Genomic DNA, 17,870 nt, shown 5'->3' on the forward strand with positions numbered 1-17,870 from the left:
GTATATCATTCGTTGCATTGCCATGGTTACAATCCCCTCCATGCATCATCAACCAATCAAAGGGTACACCCCGCAAGCCTGCCCATTGGTCGTCAGCACACAGCCCCACTCCCTCTCTGGGTCTAGAGTTCCTAGTCACTCCATATCTCCACATCATCGTCTCTGCCTCTATCTCTAGTGTCATTGTTTCTCTGGATGGGGACCCGCACTCCACTCTTCTCCCTTGATGGTCCCACGGGCCTCCACTCCTGGACTGCAATGTCAACCACTCCCCTCCCCTCCTTTTGCTACAAAATGTCTACCTTTACATTTCCAACCTTCATAGTCAGTCCTGATAGTAATTATTCACTATTGTCCCACATGAGTGCTATCCCCATCTCCTTTCATCAGTCCCACCCAGACAGATTGGTTACTACTCAGTAGAGATTCTATCTTCCTCCATGCCCTCTGGATATAGGATCCCTCTTGAAAGCTTGTAAGCCAGTCACTTCTTTCCTTTGTACTCCTCCCCTCCCCCCCACCATTTTAGGTAGCCAATGTTCAAGTTGCCCATCCCTGTCAACCCTGTGTATCAAGGGGGTAGAAATGGTTTTCGCTGTAAAGATTTGTTCCCTCTTTTGAGCTACTGCATCCATAGGTGTAGGTCAAGTTCATCAAATTGTATCAGATGACTCCTTTTTTCCTCTTCTTTCTTCTTCTATTGAGCTCTGATCATCCAGCCATTGAAGCCAGGTCAAGTGGGTATTATCTGTAAGTGTGGGTGTTCTAGTGCATATGCTATCTCTTCTTATCAGCTGGATGCTTCATTCTCTGTGGCTATGTCACTGACTCTGGGCCCAGGAGTCCCCAGGTCTTAACAAACTGCTAGCCATCAGGTCTCCACCCAGGTTCACAGGAGTGTATTGAATGTGGTTGGACATAGCTCGCAGCTTCATTGCTGTTTTCTCTGACTTCCCCTTATTGTTGACCAACGTAGTCACCAGTCAGAGCATGTGTCTACTCGTGTATTCCCATTGAGTGTTAGTCTTGGAAGGGGGTTTGCCCTGAGGGGACCCATCTTCTTGCTTTGATGTCTCCTGGGCAAGCAACTTGCTTGTTCTTGTAGTAGTCAGTCGGATTGTTGTTATTATTTTGTATTTTTCCTGTTGGTCTTTCTTTCAAGAAGTATCTTCTGTTCTTCTAGCCACTCCAGGCTGGTTTGTTTTTCCTTTCCAGTGGAAATTTCCCACCTCAGAAGATTTTGGAAGGGGTTCAGGAGTCCACCTCTGATCTTATGTAATTCAGAGGCTCTGCAGGAAGCCTCCTTCACTGGGCATGTTATAGCCCCATTTTAGGTATTCCCTTCCATCTTCTTTTGATGCTTTCTGCATCATTCAATAATTTGCCCAGAGAATCCTTTAATAATGAAAGTTGAGGTTAGATTTTTTTCTTCAGTTTTCCTAGCTTGAGAAATGCTGAGCATGTTCTTCCTTTTTGGTTTTCTGACTCCAGACCTTTGTATATTTTGTTGTAATATTTGGCTTTATCTTCCTGAGCTGATCTTTGAAATTTTCTGTTCAGCTCTTGGACCTTCTCATTTCTTCTATTTGCTTTAGCATTTCTATGCTGAAGAGCAAGTTTCAGTGTCTCTTCTGATATTCAGTTTGACCTTTTCCTTCTTTCTTGTCCTCTTAATGACTTTTTGCTTTCTTCATGTATGATGTTCTTGATGTCATCCCACAACTCTTGTGGTTTTCAGTCTTTAATGTTTAATGTATTAAATCTGTTCTTCAGATGATCTCTAAATTCAGTTGGGATACATTCAACGTCAAATTTTGGCTCTTATGGACTTGTTTTCATTTTCTTCAGCTTTAGTTTGAATTTGCATATGAGCAATTGATGGTCTGTTCCACAATCTGCTCCTGACCTTGTTTTGACTGATGATATGGAACTTTTCCATTGTTTCTTTCCAAAGATGTAGTCAATTTGATATCTATGTATTCTGTCTGGTGAAGTCCATTTGTATAGTGGTCTCTTATGCTGTCTAAAGAAAGTATTTGAAATGAACAAATCATACATTGGTTTTGCAGAATTCTATCATGTGATCTCCAGCATCATTTCTATCACCAAGGCCATATTTTCCAACTACTGATCTTTTCTCTTTGCTCCCAACCTTTGCATTCCTATCACCGTTGATTATTGCATGTTTGATCAATTTCAGATGAAAGAAGTTGGTAGAATTCTTCTAGTTCATCCTCACTAGCTTTAGTGGTTGGTGCGTAAATTTGAATAATAGTGGTATTATCTGTTTTTCCCTGTAGGTGCATGGGTATTATTCTATCACAGACAGCGTTGTACCTCATGACTGATCTAGATATGTTATTTTTGACAATGAATGCAATACCATTCCTCTTCAATTTGTCATTTCCAGCATAATAAACCATGTGGTTGTCAGATTCAAAATGGCCAATACCAGTCCATTTCAGCTCACTAAGGCCTAAGATATCAATGTTTACGTGTTCTATTTCATTTTTGAGAATTCCTAATTTTCCAAGATTAATACCTCGTACATTCTATGTTCCAATTATTAATGGATGTTTACAGCTGCTTCTCTTCATTTTGAGTTGTGCCCCATCAGCAAATGAAGGTCCTGAGGGCTTTTCTCCTACAGGCTTTACTCCATTCATGTCATCACGGTCAACTGTACTTTGAGGAGGCAGCTCTTCCCCAGTCACATTTTGAGTGCCTTCCAACCTGAGGGACTTATTTTCTGTCACTATATCTGACGGTGTTTCTCTGCTATGCATAAGTTTTTCAGTGACTAAAGATTCGGAAGTAGTTTGTCACTCCTTCTCCCTAGTCTGTCTTCATATGGAAGCTCATCTGAAACCTGTCCACCATGGGTGACCCTGTTGGTATTTAAAATACTGGTAGCTTAGCTTCCAGAATCACAGTAACTCAAAAGCCACCACAGCATGACAAACTGACAGACGAGTGGTGGATGGTACATGAAGTGATTTTAATCATTGTAATGAAACAAGGTATATGATTTTTTGAAGGTAAAATTCAAAAAAAAAATTTTTTTTTGATGATCTGCCCTGTACATTTTCACTCAACCCCCAATAAAAACCTTAAAAAGCAATAATAAATTTTTTAAGTGCATCAAATATTTAACACATGTAGAAACAGTCTATACTTGTGTTAAAGTCCTGCAGTCAGATGTACATGGGAAGCCAAATCACAATGAGAAGGTTGCCTGGAGAGTGTGGAATCAGAATGAGGGGATATGATGCAATGGAATATTAGTGGCATCAGGCTAACATGGCTTGATGCACTCATCTAATCCAAGGAATGGGCTTCCCAAGGATACCAGGAAACTCAAAGGTCTTTGGCTGAAATCCTCTGTATCCTTCTGAAATGGCTTTGCTACTAGGACTAGAAATGTTCACAGGCCAATGGGTGGGATTTCCTCTCTCTTAGATAGTACTCGGGTGGACATTTTCCACATTTGTGAAGGTGATTATACATTCTTTATAAAGTTCCTATAACGAGTAGCTCTAATTTGACTGACACATTTGCCGTTAGATATATGAATAATATCAATCAGTTGATAGTCAATTTCTGCTGGCTATGGAGATTTTTTTTTTGTTTTATTTTTATTCAATTTTGCAAATCTGCTCTGAAACCCTGGATGAATTTGCTTATTAAAATCATACAGTATTTTTTATTATTGATTTCCAAGTTGTTGGAGTATGGGTGATTGAGGAATAAACACTTTGTTATAGCCCAGATGAACTGACAAGATTAAGATCAAACTTACCTTAATTTTGACTAATTTGGACTCCTAGTGTGGTGTTGGAGGATTAGCACTGGACTGCGAACCACAAGGTCTGTGGTCAAACCCACCATCTATTCCTTGGAAATGCTTTTACAGGTTCACTATGAGTCAGAACTGACTGAATGTCACAACAACAATATTCACTTACTCAGTAGATACATACAGGGCACTTACTGTGGAATAGGCACTGCTGTAAGGCACTAGGGACCTATAATTTATCAATGCAGGCAAATGTCATTAAATTATTAGTACTTACAGTGTAATGAAGGAGTCCTGGTATAGCATTGTAGGATAATCACTAGATTGCTAACTGGAAGGTCAGCAGTTCAAATCTACAATCCATTCCTCAGAAACTCTCTACAGTGTCATATGAGTCAGAGAATATTTAAAGTACCATGGTCTGCCAAATGAACAAACAGATCTGTGTTGGAAGAAGTGCAGCAAGAGTGCTCCTTGGAAGCCAGGATGGCCAGACTTCATCTCTCATACTTTGGACATATTGTCAGGAGAGACCAGTCACTGGAGAAGGATATCATACTTGGTAAAATGGAGGGTCAGAGAAAAAGAGGAAGACCCCCAGCAAGATGGGTTGGCAGAATGGCAGCATCAATGGATTCAAACGTAGCAATGATTGTGAGGTTGGCCCAGGACCGGGCAGTGTTTTGTTCTGTTGTGCATTGGGTCACTATGAGTCGGTACTGACTCAATGCCACCTAACTACAACAACAATGAGTCAGAACTGACTCAATGGCACTTAACAACAACAACAACAACAACAATATGTCGTGAAGGAGCCCTGATGACACTGAATTTAAGCACTCAACTGCTAAGCAAAAGGTCAGCAGTTCAAACCTACAAGCCCCTTGATGGCTGAAAGATGTGGCAGTCTGCTTTGGTAAAGATTATAGCCTTTGAAACCTTATGGGGCAGTTGTATTCGGTCCTGTAGCAGGGGTTCTATGATTTGACAACAGCGGTTTGTTTTTTTGTTTTTTTTCTTTCTAATAGTGTAAAATCTGCTGTGGTGGGTCAGCAGTTCAAATCTATCAGCAGCTCCAAGGGAGAAAGAAGAGGCGTTCTGCTCTCATAAAGATTTATAGCCTCAGAAACCCTATACAAAGTCACTGTGAATTCAAACTGACTTGTCAGCACACAACCACTACCCACCACCTATATACTTCAGAAACCGTATGCAAGGGTTCTATGAGTTGGAACCGACTTAACAACAGCACACAGGCAGCATCCTGGTGTGGTGCTATAGGGTAAACACTGGACTTCTAAACTCAAGGTTGATGGTTTAATCCCATCATATGCTCCTTAGGAACCCTATACAGGGCTGCTATGAGTTGGAATTGACTCAATGACACTTAACAAACATAACATCGTGAAGGTGGTTGTGTACCATTGAGTCAATTCTGACTCATAGCAACCATGTATAGGATTTTTGAGACTGTAAATCTTTACAGGAAGAAGAACACTCATTTTTTTCCTTCAGAGAAGCTGGTAGATTTGAACTGCTGACCTTTAGATTAGCAGCCCAACTCATAATATACTACAAAGGTTCCATCAATAACATATATAGGCAAAAATATCTGAAAAGACATGTAAATTTTTTCAATGGCATGATGATGACAATTTAATATAAAACCAGACAAGAAATTCATAAGGAAGAAAAGTGAACATCCAGTAGATTTGTACTGCTTTCTTACAGAGTAAAGGCTATGTATGTAGAAAGTGGTTGAAGGTGAAACATATATAAGCATGTTGAACTTTGCTAAGTATCAGGATGGAGCATCTTTGATTCAGGCAAAACTAATTTTATGAAAAACAGGCTGATTCAGATGCATTTGAAGTAACCATAGTGACATGAATAAAAATGAATATGCTTAGAACCAGTGCTTCTCAGACACTATTGGTAAGAGTGTAAATTGCTACAGCTATTAGTGAAGGTCACATGGCAATAGCTATCAGTATTTAAAATGGACATGTCCTAGCATTTTAACACATAGGAATAAACACATATGTGTAAAGAGATAGATTAAAAAATATTTAGTACTGTAATTGTTGAAATAGTAAACAACTGGAAAACACCTCCATATTTATTATTGCTTTAAAATGTTATAGTATATTCTGGTAAATCCTATAGTATATTAAAGTACATTTTAAAAGAAAAACTAAAGGTAGAATTGGAAGGATGTTCCAGGTGCTTTGGGCTAAAGAAGCAAGATAAAGAACAGAATATTAATTTTTTTAATTAAACCATTTTCAAACAAGACACACAATTAAGTGGTAGCTACTCAGAAGTCTTGGTGTGATGCAGTGTGTAAAGGCGCTAGACTGCAAAGTCAGTTTGAACTGCAACGTCAACAGGTCAAGCTTACTAGCTACTCCTCGGAAATCCTAGACAGGGTCACGATGGATTGGAACTGACTTGATGACACTACACAAAAGTCAGAAATAAAAATGCCCCAAACTCCAGAATATCTAGAATAATTGACTTTATTTCTATTATTTTCATTTGTTCTTACATTATCAATGTATACTATCACAGAAAAGTTGGAAAACATAAGAAAATAAGAATGCAAATAATATCTGCAATAGAATCCTTTCTAACAATTCTGTACTAATTGGTGGAAATCTACATAAATCCCTTTCTTTCTGATAAAATCCCTTGTTTTCTGTCAAAACTAAGACCACATATTCCTTCATTTAAACTTCTTTTACTTATTTAACAATTAAGATGTTTGGAGAATTTATTCTGTTTCCTAAAAATAACATGTTACTGTTGTTATGTGTTGATTCCGACTCATAGGGACCCTGAATCGGGTTTCTGAGGAGGGACTGGTGAATATGAAACACTGATGTTGCGATTCAGACTGACCTTGTGGTCCAGTGCATTATCCCAAAGCACCACACCACCTGAAAATAAGTATTAAATTGGCTGAAAATGAATTAGCAATTAAAGATAATCAAAACTCCTGTCAAATAAATTCCCCCATACCAAAAAAAAAAAAAAGCATGAAAATGGCCAAGGATAACTTTAAGTTTTCAAAACTACTTCAGATACACAAAAAAATAACAATTTTGTTATAAGTCAGGGTTTAAGATATGCTTGAAAAATTCATTGTAATTATTGATTATACCTTGTTGTTTGTTGCTGTTGTTGTTATACCTTAAGCCAAGAAAACCAAACCCACTACCATTTAGTTGGTTCCAACTCATTGTGTCCCTAGCTAGAGTTTCCAGAACTGTAAATCTGTGTGGGGAGCAGACAGCCTCATCATTTTCAGTCAGAGTTACTGGTGAGTTTGAACCACCTACCTTGTAGTTAGCAGTCCATTGCTGATCCTACAGTGCCACAAGATAGTTTTAAATCATGTTAATTAAACATGCAAACAACAGTAAGATCTGTAGAATGGAAAATGATAATATATGTCCAGTTTTCTAAGTCCTCAGAAGCAACCCTTATCGCTGCCTTTATCTAAATACATGAACATATTTAAAAGAAATGTGTCAAGTGACCATGTACAATTTAGTCCTTTGACATGAAAATGGTCCTTTTCATGTCAAAGGACTAAATTTGCATTATTCTTTTAAAACCTAGCAACAATGTATTACTCAAACAAGGCAAAATTTAATGAAATATTGTTCTATTTATTGACTTATAATAGAATGTTGTATTGTTTAATGGTTCATCTAGATTTGTAATACATATGTGTATGTTTGAATTTGTGTGGTTTTATGTTTATATATGAAAGGACTTCAAAAGGTTTGTGGAAATGGTATTAAAAGATATATCTATATCTATATGTAGATATAGATATATATATCCTTAGAGTCCACGTGTGGCATTGTAGGAGAAGCTCTATCTGTCTATCTATCTATCTATCTATCTATCTATCTATCTATCTATCTATCTATCCTTATATATAGCTAAGATATATACATCTTTAGAGCTTAGGTGTGGCATTAAAGGATAAGCAGTGGAACTCAAGGTTGTTTTGAATTGCAAGGTCTGAGGTTCAAACTCAACAGCTGTCCCTCAGAAACCCAATACAAGGTTGCTGTGAGTTGTAACGGCCTCGAAGGCACGTAACTACAACAATATATGTATATTAGTGTTCTTATGCAATTATCTGTGTAAGAGTTTTATTCCTGCAAGTAGAATTTCTGGGTCAAAGGGTATGCACTTTATAATTTTGATAAGCATTCCAATTTACCCTCCATCAGAATTGCAATAATTTACCCTAAACAGCATATGAAATTAGGAATTTGTTCACAGCTTTTACCATGTTAGATAGTCTAATGTTTAGGTAGGTGAAATTAGAACATGAAAAAGTACAAACTCCCAGTTGCTTAGTGAAGTACCTGGCCTTGCTTAAAAGTATAACACTTCAAACATTCTGATTTCAGACTAGTTTTACTGGATCTCAATAGATTTAATAGACTATTGAGGGAAAACCCTAAAAGTAATATAAAAGTTTCATAGCAGTATGTTTCATTTAAAATACACTTAAATAAGGTTATAGATTCTTGTAAATTTAAATTGCTATGGAGTTGTTAAGTGTTGTTGAGTTGGTTCCAACTCATAGTGACCCTGTATGGGGTTTCCAAGGAATGGCTGGTAGTTTGAACTGCTGACCTTGTGGTTCAAACTGACTTACTGTCTAGTGCTTTATCCTACAGTGCCATACTAGGACTTGTATAGACACTACAGTATGCCATTTTTAGCCACTCTAAGTTCAGTGTTTTCAGTTTACCTATTAAGAACAGTTATATTTGCATGCAATGCCAATCATAACTTCAATTTTGAATGTTAGGTTACTGCTTCTGTTTCAAAGGTTCTTATGTCATGAAATGTGATTACAGGGCAAGAAGGCAGTGATGAAGTTCAGAAACTCTATGGACAATCCACAAGTAACCAATCGATATCAACTTCCAATCATTAACAATTATCTGATGCCTATTCCTCTTCCACCTCCTCCCCGAGATGGAAAATTTACAAGGGAAAATAGAACTGAAACATGGAGAAGGAAAAGATTTCGTCCAACCACTGTTCCAAATGGCTTAGAACCTCTCTTTACCCGGGTGACTATGGAATCAATTTTTTTCCTTTTATTAAGTTAACACAGAGTACATTTCACTATTAGATTTCTACATAAGCAGTAAGATAATTTGGAGATATCACATACAAAATGCTTTGTTTAAGCAGTTATAATTAGTTCATAAATGTAAGCTTGAGTGAATTTGAAACCAAGGATTTGAATACTTCAGTTGAGTAACTAATTTAACATATTCAATAATGAAAGATTTAGTGATTTTATGACCAAATTTAGTTTGAACTATATCCATTTCTAAATTAACTGTTTCTTTTAGTTTTCCCCACTCAATCACATGCTGTCTTAATGTTTGTAAAAGCAAAAAATATCTTATTAAAGTTTATTTTTAAAGATGAATGGCAAAATATTATACTTACAAAATATTTCTTTTAATGTTCTTTGAAGGTATTGTAGTTTGTTGAACTCAGTTTCTCAAAATACTAATAAAGAAAATAGTTCTAAAGCCAGTTAGTTTTTATACAGATACAGCCTAGAAAGATGGCAAAACAAAACAAAACAAAACAAAACAAAACTCTCAATTTTTATTTTGACCAATAGTAACTTTTGTTATTATTAGCAGATTGCTGAGTCAGCATGTTGCTAATAGAGAATCAGGGAGTAATGAACTAACATTCAGAAGACTGTACATGCTGGCTCTACAAAACTAACGTCACTCTCCAGTGCCCAAGATACCCCATGTGCACATTTTACTCTCAGCAGCTGTCCTTACCTCTAACCTTCTCACAAGATTGGCACCATCATTTTTGTGCTCATTTAAGTTTCCTTCTTTTCAATTCTATTTTATGATTTCTTTCTCTCTTTGTTATTGTCTCTGAAGGAACCTTGTATCTCTCATTTCTGAGGTGCACCCTTCAACTAATGCCCTCGATCTTACCCTTTTCCATTGTCCATAGCGTTCTCCTCTCCATTTGGGGTTTTTATCCTCCTTTTACTATATGCTCTCAATATACCCTTTTTCCCTCTCAATATATCTAGGCCTTACATAGAGTAACCTGCTCCTTTCCTCACATGCTTTCTGTACTGCAAAGTTCTATAAGGAGTACTTTATTATAGTTGAGTCTAATAAACAATGTCAAGCCACCCAGCTGACTAACAGAATGCTTATTTCTTGCTCATGCAAACTTCTATTGTAGACCAATTCTGGGATTTAGACTAAAGAAAAGCCTCTGTCTAGAGAATGATGGCCTCTTAGGCAACAAAACCTTGGGATGGTTTTCAGACAACCACTCAGTAGTAATAGCACATGTCATTTCTGCTCCGCCTTATAGCCATGGAGTGTGATGTATCATCATCTCACAGACAGAAGCAGTGACTTCAATGCATTTTGGACTTCTTCCTTCAGGTTCATTGGTTCTTGATCATATGCTACTTCTTGAAATGGTTGAACATCGACCATTTCTTTTTGCTACAGTGATTTTGTATTCCTTTCATCTTCTTTTGATGCTTTCTGCATCATTCAATATTTTACCCATAGACTCCAATACTGCATGTCAAGGTGTGAAGTTTTTCTTCAGTTCCCTCAGCTTGAGAAATGCTGAGCGTACTATTTCCAGTTGGTTTTTTTAACTCCAGGTTTTGCACATTTCATTATAATATTTGACTTTGTCTTTCTGATCATTTCTTGTCCCTCCTCAATTCTTCCATTCGCTTTAGCATCTCTATGATGGAGAGCAAATTTCAGAGTCTCTTCTGACATCCATTTTGGCCATTTCTTTCTTACTCTTCTTAATGACCTTTTGCTTTATTCCTTTATGATGTTCTTGATGTCATTCCATAACTCTTCTGGTCTCTGGTCTTTATCATTTAAACATCAGTTTAAACAACAGCAATTTTGTAATGTGTAGTTTAAACAACAGCAATTACGCAAACTCTCATGTATACATCACTATGTCTTAATGAAGCAGAATGTTACGTTCAGTTCAAAGTCCTTTATTTCCTGGCCCAACGCTTCCTCTCATCCTTTCTCTACCATATTGTTATCTGTATTGACAGCATCCCTTCTCCCTAGAGTCCTGTCACTTGTATTTATAAAATCTCAAAGCTGACATTGTAATGAAACTTCAGTATTTCTAAGAGAATGTATTGTAAAAAGTCTTTTTGTTAGAATGTGGGTTCAGCTTTCTTCACAGTTTTAAGCTCCTATTTTGGGAAGTCAGAGAGATACGGTCATGAATGTGCCCTAGAAAGCCTGGACCTCAAAGAATCAGGACATGTGGTGAGATCCTGGTGTAGGCCGGATCATGAATATCCAGTAGGGATATAGTGCGGAGAGTGGGCTTCTGACCTTGGGCATGGAGGAGACAACAGCAATGATTTCATCTTATATTCCTGAAAACTGAAGATGAGAATCTACTCAGGTTCCCTGGGCACTGTATCATCACAAACACAGTTTGGTGCCCTAGTTTGACAAATCTGAACATATGTGTCTCTTGAGTCCCAGATTTCTAGTCTGACTTTGCCTTTTTTTGTTGTTGTCCTTTCTTTTTGGAACCCTTATTTGGGACATATTAGAACTAACTAGAATTATACTCTAGTTATCTTAGTTTTTTCTTCTATTACCTATTTCTTTGTCTTTTTGTTGGCTCTCTGAAAAACGTCTACACTTTTATCTTTCATCTTTTGAAGTTGTTTTTTCTTATGGTTGCTGTTATTAAGTGCTGTTGAGTAGGTTCCAACCCTTCCAACCCACAGCGACCCTGTATAGGTTTTCCAAGGTGCAGCTGGTAAGTTTCAACGTCTGATCTTGCGGTTCAAACCAACTTTCAGTCCAGTGCATTAATCCACAGCTCCACACCAGGACTCCTTTCTTATGGCACCAGGCTTTAATTATAAGACTCTCTTTTGTGTTCACTGAATATTACTTTGTTAAAAACATCTTTTTTGTCTGTATCATTTTGAGTCTTACATATTTGTGGACATGGTTTATAGACGAATCAGTTTTTGGAAAGAAAGTGATAATCTAAATGATAGGTACAGGGTTCCATAACATTTTAATATGTAATAAAGATGCTGTTCATATTTTTATATCCTTAGAATTTTTCAATGTTTAGAATCTCAGATCCTGAGTTATAATGAAAAATAATTCTCCGTGATTGCGGATTTGCAATTATCCTATAATTATATCAAGTTTGTTTTGTAAGTGTTGAGAATATCTAGGCATATGCTCACAGGTTTAGGATTACACTATTTCACCAGTGAAGTGTTCTTTTATCATCAAAAAAATGATTTGTTGGGTCACTTATTACTTTTTGCTTTGAATCTATTTTGTTGATAGTACTTCATATTTTATTTTGATTAGTATTTAACTTGTGTGTGTATATTAAATGTTTTATACATGCACATATGTGTGTAACCCTTTTAGTTTCAGACTTTTTGTGTCTTTAGGTTTATACTTTAGGCTTTAAATGTATCCAAGCAGCATTTGAGTGGTTTGTGTTTAAATCAATCTGAGAATCCCTGCTCATTTAATAAATGACTTTAGTCCAGTTACATTTATTTGTATAGAAATGTAGACTTACTTCTGGTAACATAATAGATTATGAGCTGGACTGCTAACCACAAGGTCAGCAGTTTGAATCTACCAGTTGTTCCGTGAGTGAAAGATGAGGCTTTTCTGCTCTCATGAAGATTTGAAGCACTGGATACCCTACACATGGTCACTATGAGTTGGAAATGACTCAATGACATACAACTACCACCACCTACCATGTTACTATGTATTTCTATTTATCATTAGTTTTCTTCATAGTGATATTTTATACTATTTTTTGCCATGTATTAAATGGAGTCCTGGTGTGACATTGTAGGATAAGCACTGTACTGCTAACTGCAAGATTGGTAGTTCAAACCTGCAAGCCATTCCTTGAAAACCCTAAACATAGTCACTATGAGTCAGAACTGACTCTGACTCAACAACACTTAACATAGTTTCTGCTGAAAATGTGGATGAACCCCAAAATAGTTTTGTAAATGCAAAAATGTAGATCTCCAACTAAAAACACACTTTGTACTTTACCATTGTGTTTATAAATTTTAAATGTTTTTTTTAATTTCATATGTATTTTGTGAAAGAGCTGACCCAAGTATGTCCTAGTCTGAGGCTTTCTTTATATCCTATTGCAGCTTCCTATTCATTCCCAGGCTCTAAATTAGTACTGTGTCAAATCAGTCCTGGTGTGGTGCTATGGGATAAAGCACTGGACTGTAAGATCAGTTTGAACCACAAGATCGGCTGTTTGAACCACAGGGTCACTATGAGTTGGAACCAACTCCATGGTACTTAACAACAACAACTATGCCTCAAATTTGACATGGTTACAAATTAACACAGCTTCACAACTGCTAAATTTCTCTTAGAGCATGACCTTATTTTCTAGTCATCTGAGCTCAAAATCTAGAATTCTTTCTTTTATCTATATTACATAACAAAATTGCTCCTGAGTTGATTCCTACTCATGGCGACCCCATATTTGACATAATGGGACTGTGCTCTAAATGGTTTTCAGATGTTGATCAATAGGTCACTCTTCCATGATGCCTCTGGGTGGACTTTAATTGCCCACCTTTTTAACTGTTTGCACTCCTCAGTGATTCCTTCTGTATCACATATCCAGGTAATTTCTAAGTCATTTATGTGACAACTGTTCAATAAAATTATAATGCAAGCCATATATATAAATTTATATTTTCTAAATAGCTACATTAAAAATAGTTAAAAGGAACAGTGTAAGGAAAAGAAAGAGATGAAGGAGAGAGTCTTGGCTTCAACAGCAGGGCAGGCAAGTTTATTGAGAATAAACCTGGAAGGGGGTGCTCTTACATCACCAAAGGAAGCCAAGAGTTGTCTGTTCCCTTACAGACTGGGGTATTTATAGGCCTGGTGGTCTGGGTATAGTTCTGGCGAGTTTACAATGGGTGGGAGTATGGAGATTTGGGCGCGGGTATGGAGATTTGGGCAGGGGTATGGAGATTTTCCTGAAACCTGGAATTTCCCAGAGGGGAGGATCTCAAGGTATAACAAAGACCCAAGCTTCCCAGGAAATCTGGAGCTCAAGCAGGACCCCATTCAGTGTCAATTGGGGTAGTTGCAATGCCATTCTGTTGATCAGGCTCAAGGTCCTTCAAACAGGAAAAAAATAATTTTAATAGTGTTTTTAACCAAGCATACCCAAGATATTATCAATTTAACATGTAACCAATATAAAATTATTTGATGAGTTCTTTTATATGTTTATGCAGTGTCTTTGAAATCCAATATGTATTTTATACTTACAGCATATTTCATTCAAATGAGTCACCTTCAATATGCTCAATGGCCATATGAGGCAACTGTAGACTGCACCTTCACAATGTCTCACCTATTTACTGATCCCTTTCAATCTATACTGCTACATATCTAGTTCAAGAGCATACTAACTCCTAAGAGGACTATTGAAATTGTCTACATACTTATGACCTGCCTCTAAATCATCAAAGGGCTCAATTCAGCTGTCATTATGATAAGCACCATGCTAGGTGCTGAGGTTACCAAGATGAATAAGACTAAATCCTTGCTCTCAGAAAGACTGCAATTTAGCAAGAGAGACAGAAATATCTACAATGAACTGTGATGCCTTGTGATGAATACTATCATAATAGTATAAATAAAGTATAATGGGAACACAGAGAAAGGAAATATTCATTCTGACTGGAGACTGGAGAATACTTCAGAGAGAATGTAACATTTGAAATGGAGTTTGGAAGATGAATAAGGAGTTAGCAGATACAATTAGAGATCAGAGGATTGAAAGTGGGGTAACGGGAGGGGGGCACAAGGGGACTGTAAGCAAAATCAGCTTCAATTCTAGTGGATTCTACACATTGCTAGGTGCCATGTGTAGAAATATCCCATCCTATGCCACCTCCATATTTGTTGGTATGTTTGGGTCCAAAAACCAGTTGCCACTGAGTAGATTTTGAGTCATGGTGACTCCATTTGTGTTGACTGATTTTTTTGAAGTTGATTGCCAAGCTTTTCATCTGAGTTGCCTCTGAGTAGATTTGTATCTCCAAACTTTTGGTTAGCAGCCAAGTGCATTAACCCTTGAGGTTAAACTAAGCTATATAAAATCGCTCCCAGTGTACTCCTCCCATGATAAATCTTCACTAGCTACTCCTCTCCTAATAAGAGTAGATGTGTTATTCTGGAATTCAAGGTCTTCCAGATTCTGGTCCACTTTCTGTTGTACTCTCCAGCTCCTCTTTATGCTAACTGCACTACTCCCTACACCCTCAGCTAGGTGGTCCACTACATCCTCCCTCCTGCCTTTGCTCTTTTAATTACTTTCTGCCAACTTTAAAATAATTTATTTTCTTTTATTTATTTATTTTTTTTCTGATTTAATTACATGCTATAAAGTATTTGACTTTTGTAAGCTCTTAACAAAGCGTGGACACTTATGTTTGATTATTATAACTATGATTATTGTAGTTGTTAAGTTCCATTGAGTCAGTTCCTATTCATAGCAATCCTGTGTAGGGTTTCCAAGGAGTGGCTGGTGGATTTGAACCACCAACCTGGTGGTTAACAGTCCAAACCTATACCACATGCTTGGAGGTTTTCTCAATGTTTTACATATAATTTCACATTTACAGGCCTACAAAATCCAGATTCATACCTTTTCATTATTTTATAATTTAATAATAATAAATAATGTTTTGTTGTTGTTACGTGTCATCTAGTCTGTTTAGGAGCATAGCAACCCTGTGTGTAGGGTTTGGACTGCTAATGTTGTGGTTAGCAGTCCAGTTTTTATTCTACAGTACCACACCAGGACTCCATATATAATGCTAGGATGTGTTGTTGTTTTTGTCATTAAGTGCCATCGAGAGTTGGTGCCAGCCCATAGCAACCCTGTACAGGGTTTCCGAGGAGCTACTGGTGAGCTTGAACCACTGACCTTGTGGTTCAAACCAACTTAAAAGTGCAGCGTATTAACCCACAGCTCCACAACACATTAACCCACAGGACTCCTAGGATGTGTAATGCTAGGAGATATAATAATCTCTCCTGTTTAGAGGTGAGAAAACAGGGGCAATAAAGATGAAATAACTTACCCAAAGTGATATAACTAAGTAGACAGACCCAATAGGCTGACACTGCAGAGTTAGCATCATAATCCCCACATACATTCAAGTTATATAGAATTCATTTAAGACACTTCTCTCTCAAATCTTTGAAGACATTAATTATAGTTGGGGAGAAGGAAAATACTTTTTTTCTTTAATTTGTCTGTAAGTGCCTCAGAGATAAGGAGCATTGGTAGCATAGTGATTAAGCACTTGGCAGATAGACAAAATGTTGGTGGTTTGTGGCACTGTAGGATCAGTGCTGGACTGTGAACCACAAGGTTGACAGTTCAAACCCACCAGAAGCTTCTTGGAAACCCTATACAGGGTCACTGTGGGAACTGACTCAATAGCACTTAACAAAAACAGCAACAATATTTTCTCTGCGGGAGAAAGACCTGGTAATGTGCTTTGATAATGATTATAGTCTAAGAAAGGTGATGGAGCAGTTCTATATCATCCTATGATGTTACTATGAATTAAAAATGGACTCCATGGTACCTAACAACAACAATACCTGAGAAATAATCAGACCCATTCTTCCCAACTCCCCTCAAAGATTTCATGCTCTGTAGTGTATTTCCGTACTTCATAAGTCCTTTTTTCAAGAGGACTTTTTTTATTTTTCATACAGCTCTTACTATAGTCAGCTTAGTATTGATCTTCATGTATTTTTAATATTCTCTCTACTCCCAGATTATGAGGCTTGTTGAGAGCAGGCATTAGATATTAACTTATCATTTAACCATGAGTTTATATTACTGAGTTCCTAAATTTACTATCCATGTCAAAAATTAAACTCTTATTTATGCTTTTTAGGCTAAGCAAATATAATGGAAATCAATTATGCCTTCAGGCCTAGATCCATTTTCTCCAACAGTGAATGAGGCCTTGTTGTTGTTAAGTGCCATTGAGGTGGTTCTAACTCATAGGGACCCTGTATAGAGTTTTCCAAGAAGCACCTGGTGAGTTTGACTTGCTGACCTTCTGGTTTGCAGTCCAGTGCTATTCCGATAGCATCAGTCCAGGAATCCTAAGGAATATTAACTTTGCTTGTGGCCAAGCAGTGGACTGCTAGCTGTACGATTAGTGGTTCAAACCCATCAGCCACTTCTTGGAATGGTTGCTATGAGTCAGAACCCACTCTATGGCATGTATCAAAACAAAACAAACACAAAAGGGAAATTATGCATTTTTTTAAAAATTTAATTTAAAAATCATTTTCAACATCTACTCTAGTCAATACTTTAACTTGGTATTTATTATTGCTTTTTGTTCTCACCAGTAGAGTCAATTTTGAGAAATAAGAAGTGAAAAAAAGATCAACATGATTTAATATATGGTAATTTAACATATCTCAGAGCAGGTTTGATTTGTTTCAGAAAAAAAACTCTTTCCTTTAAGCAATATTTTTGCTTAAAATTCATATTGCAGTTTTGTAACTACATAACTAAACAGGGCTTGAAATGATAGTTTTAAAAAAGCCAATTCAGTTGTCAGAGTGTCTCAAGACTGTCTTTGTGAATCAAGGTCCTGGAAAAAAGAAAAACACCAAAAAAAGATGTTTCTGGGTAACAGGACAACACCTAGAACTCAAGAGCAGATTTCTTGACTAAAAGAGTAAGAGCTTTGGAGCTTCTCATTAAAAGTGAAATCAAAGTAGATAGTTGGTAGGTGCTGATTGCAGGGTTGGCAGTTCAAACTTAGCAGTTGAAAAATGAGAACTATCATTGCTAACACCGGATGAATCTTGGCTGAAAACAGAGACTATCAGAAAGATGTTTTCTTGTGCTTTATTGACTATACAAAAACTTTTGACTGTGTAGG

The 17,870-nt window shown here is 37.0% G+C and overlaps 1 protein-coding gene across 1 annotated transcript in view; it reads left to right on the forward strand.

The window, feature by feature from the left end:
* LOC102816137 (chromosome unknown open reading frame, human C1orf173) overlaps positions 1-17,870 on the forward strand; it is a 274,956-nt gene that overhangs the window by 162,281 nt on the left and 94,805 nt on the right. Inside the window, exon 8 of the mRNA XM_006831089.1 lies at positions 8,686-8,904. Within this exon, the coding sequence (XP_006831152.1) occupies positions 8,686-8,904 (219 nt within the window). The remainder of the gene's footprint in view (positions 1-8,685; positions 8,905-17,870) is intronic.

The sequence above is a fragment of the Chrysochloris asiatica genome, unplaced genomic scaffold, assembly GCF_000296735.1.
Source record: "Chrysochloris asiatica unplaced genomic scaffold, ChrAsi1.0 scaffold00002, whole genome shotgun sequence".
Classification (NCBI taxonomy): Eukaryota; Metazoa; Chordata; class Mammalia; order Afrosoricida; family Chrysochloridae; genus Chrysochloris; species Chrysochloris asiatica.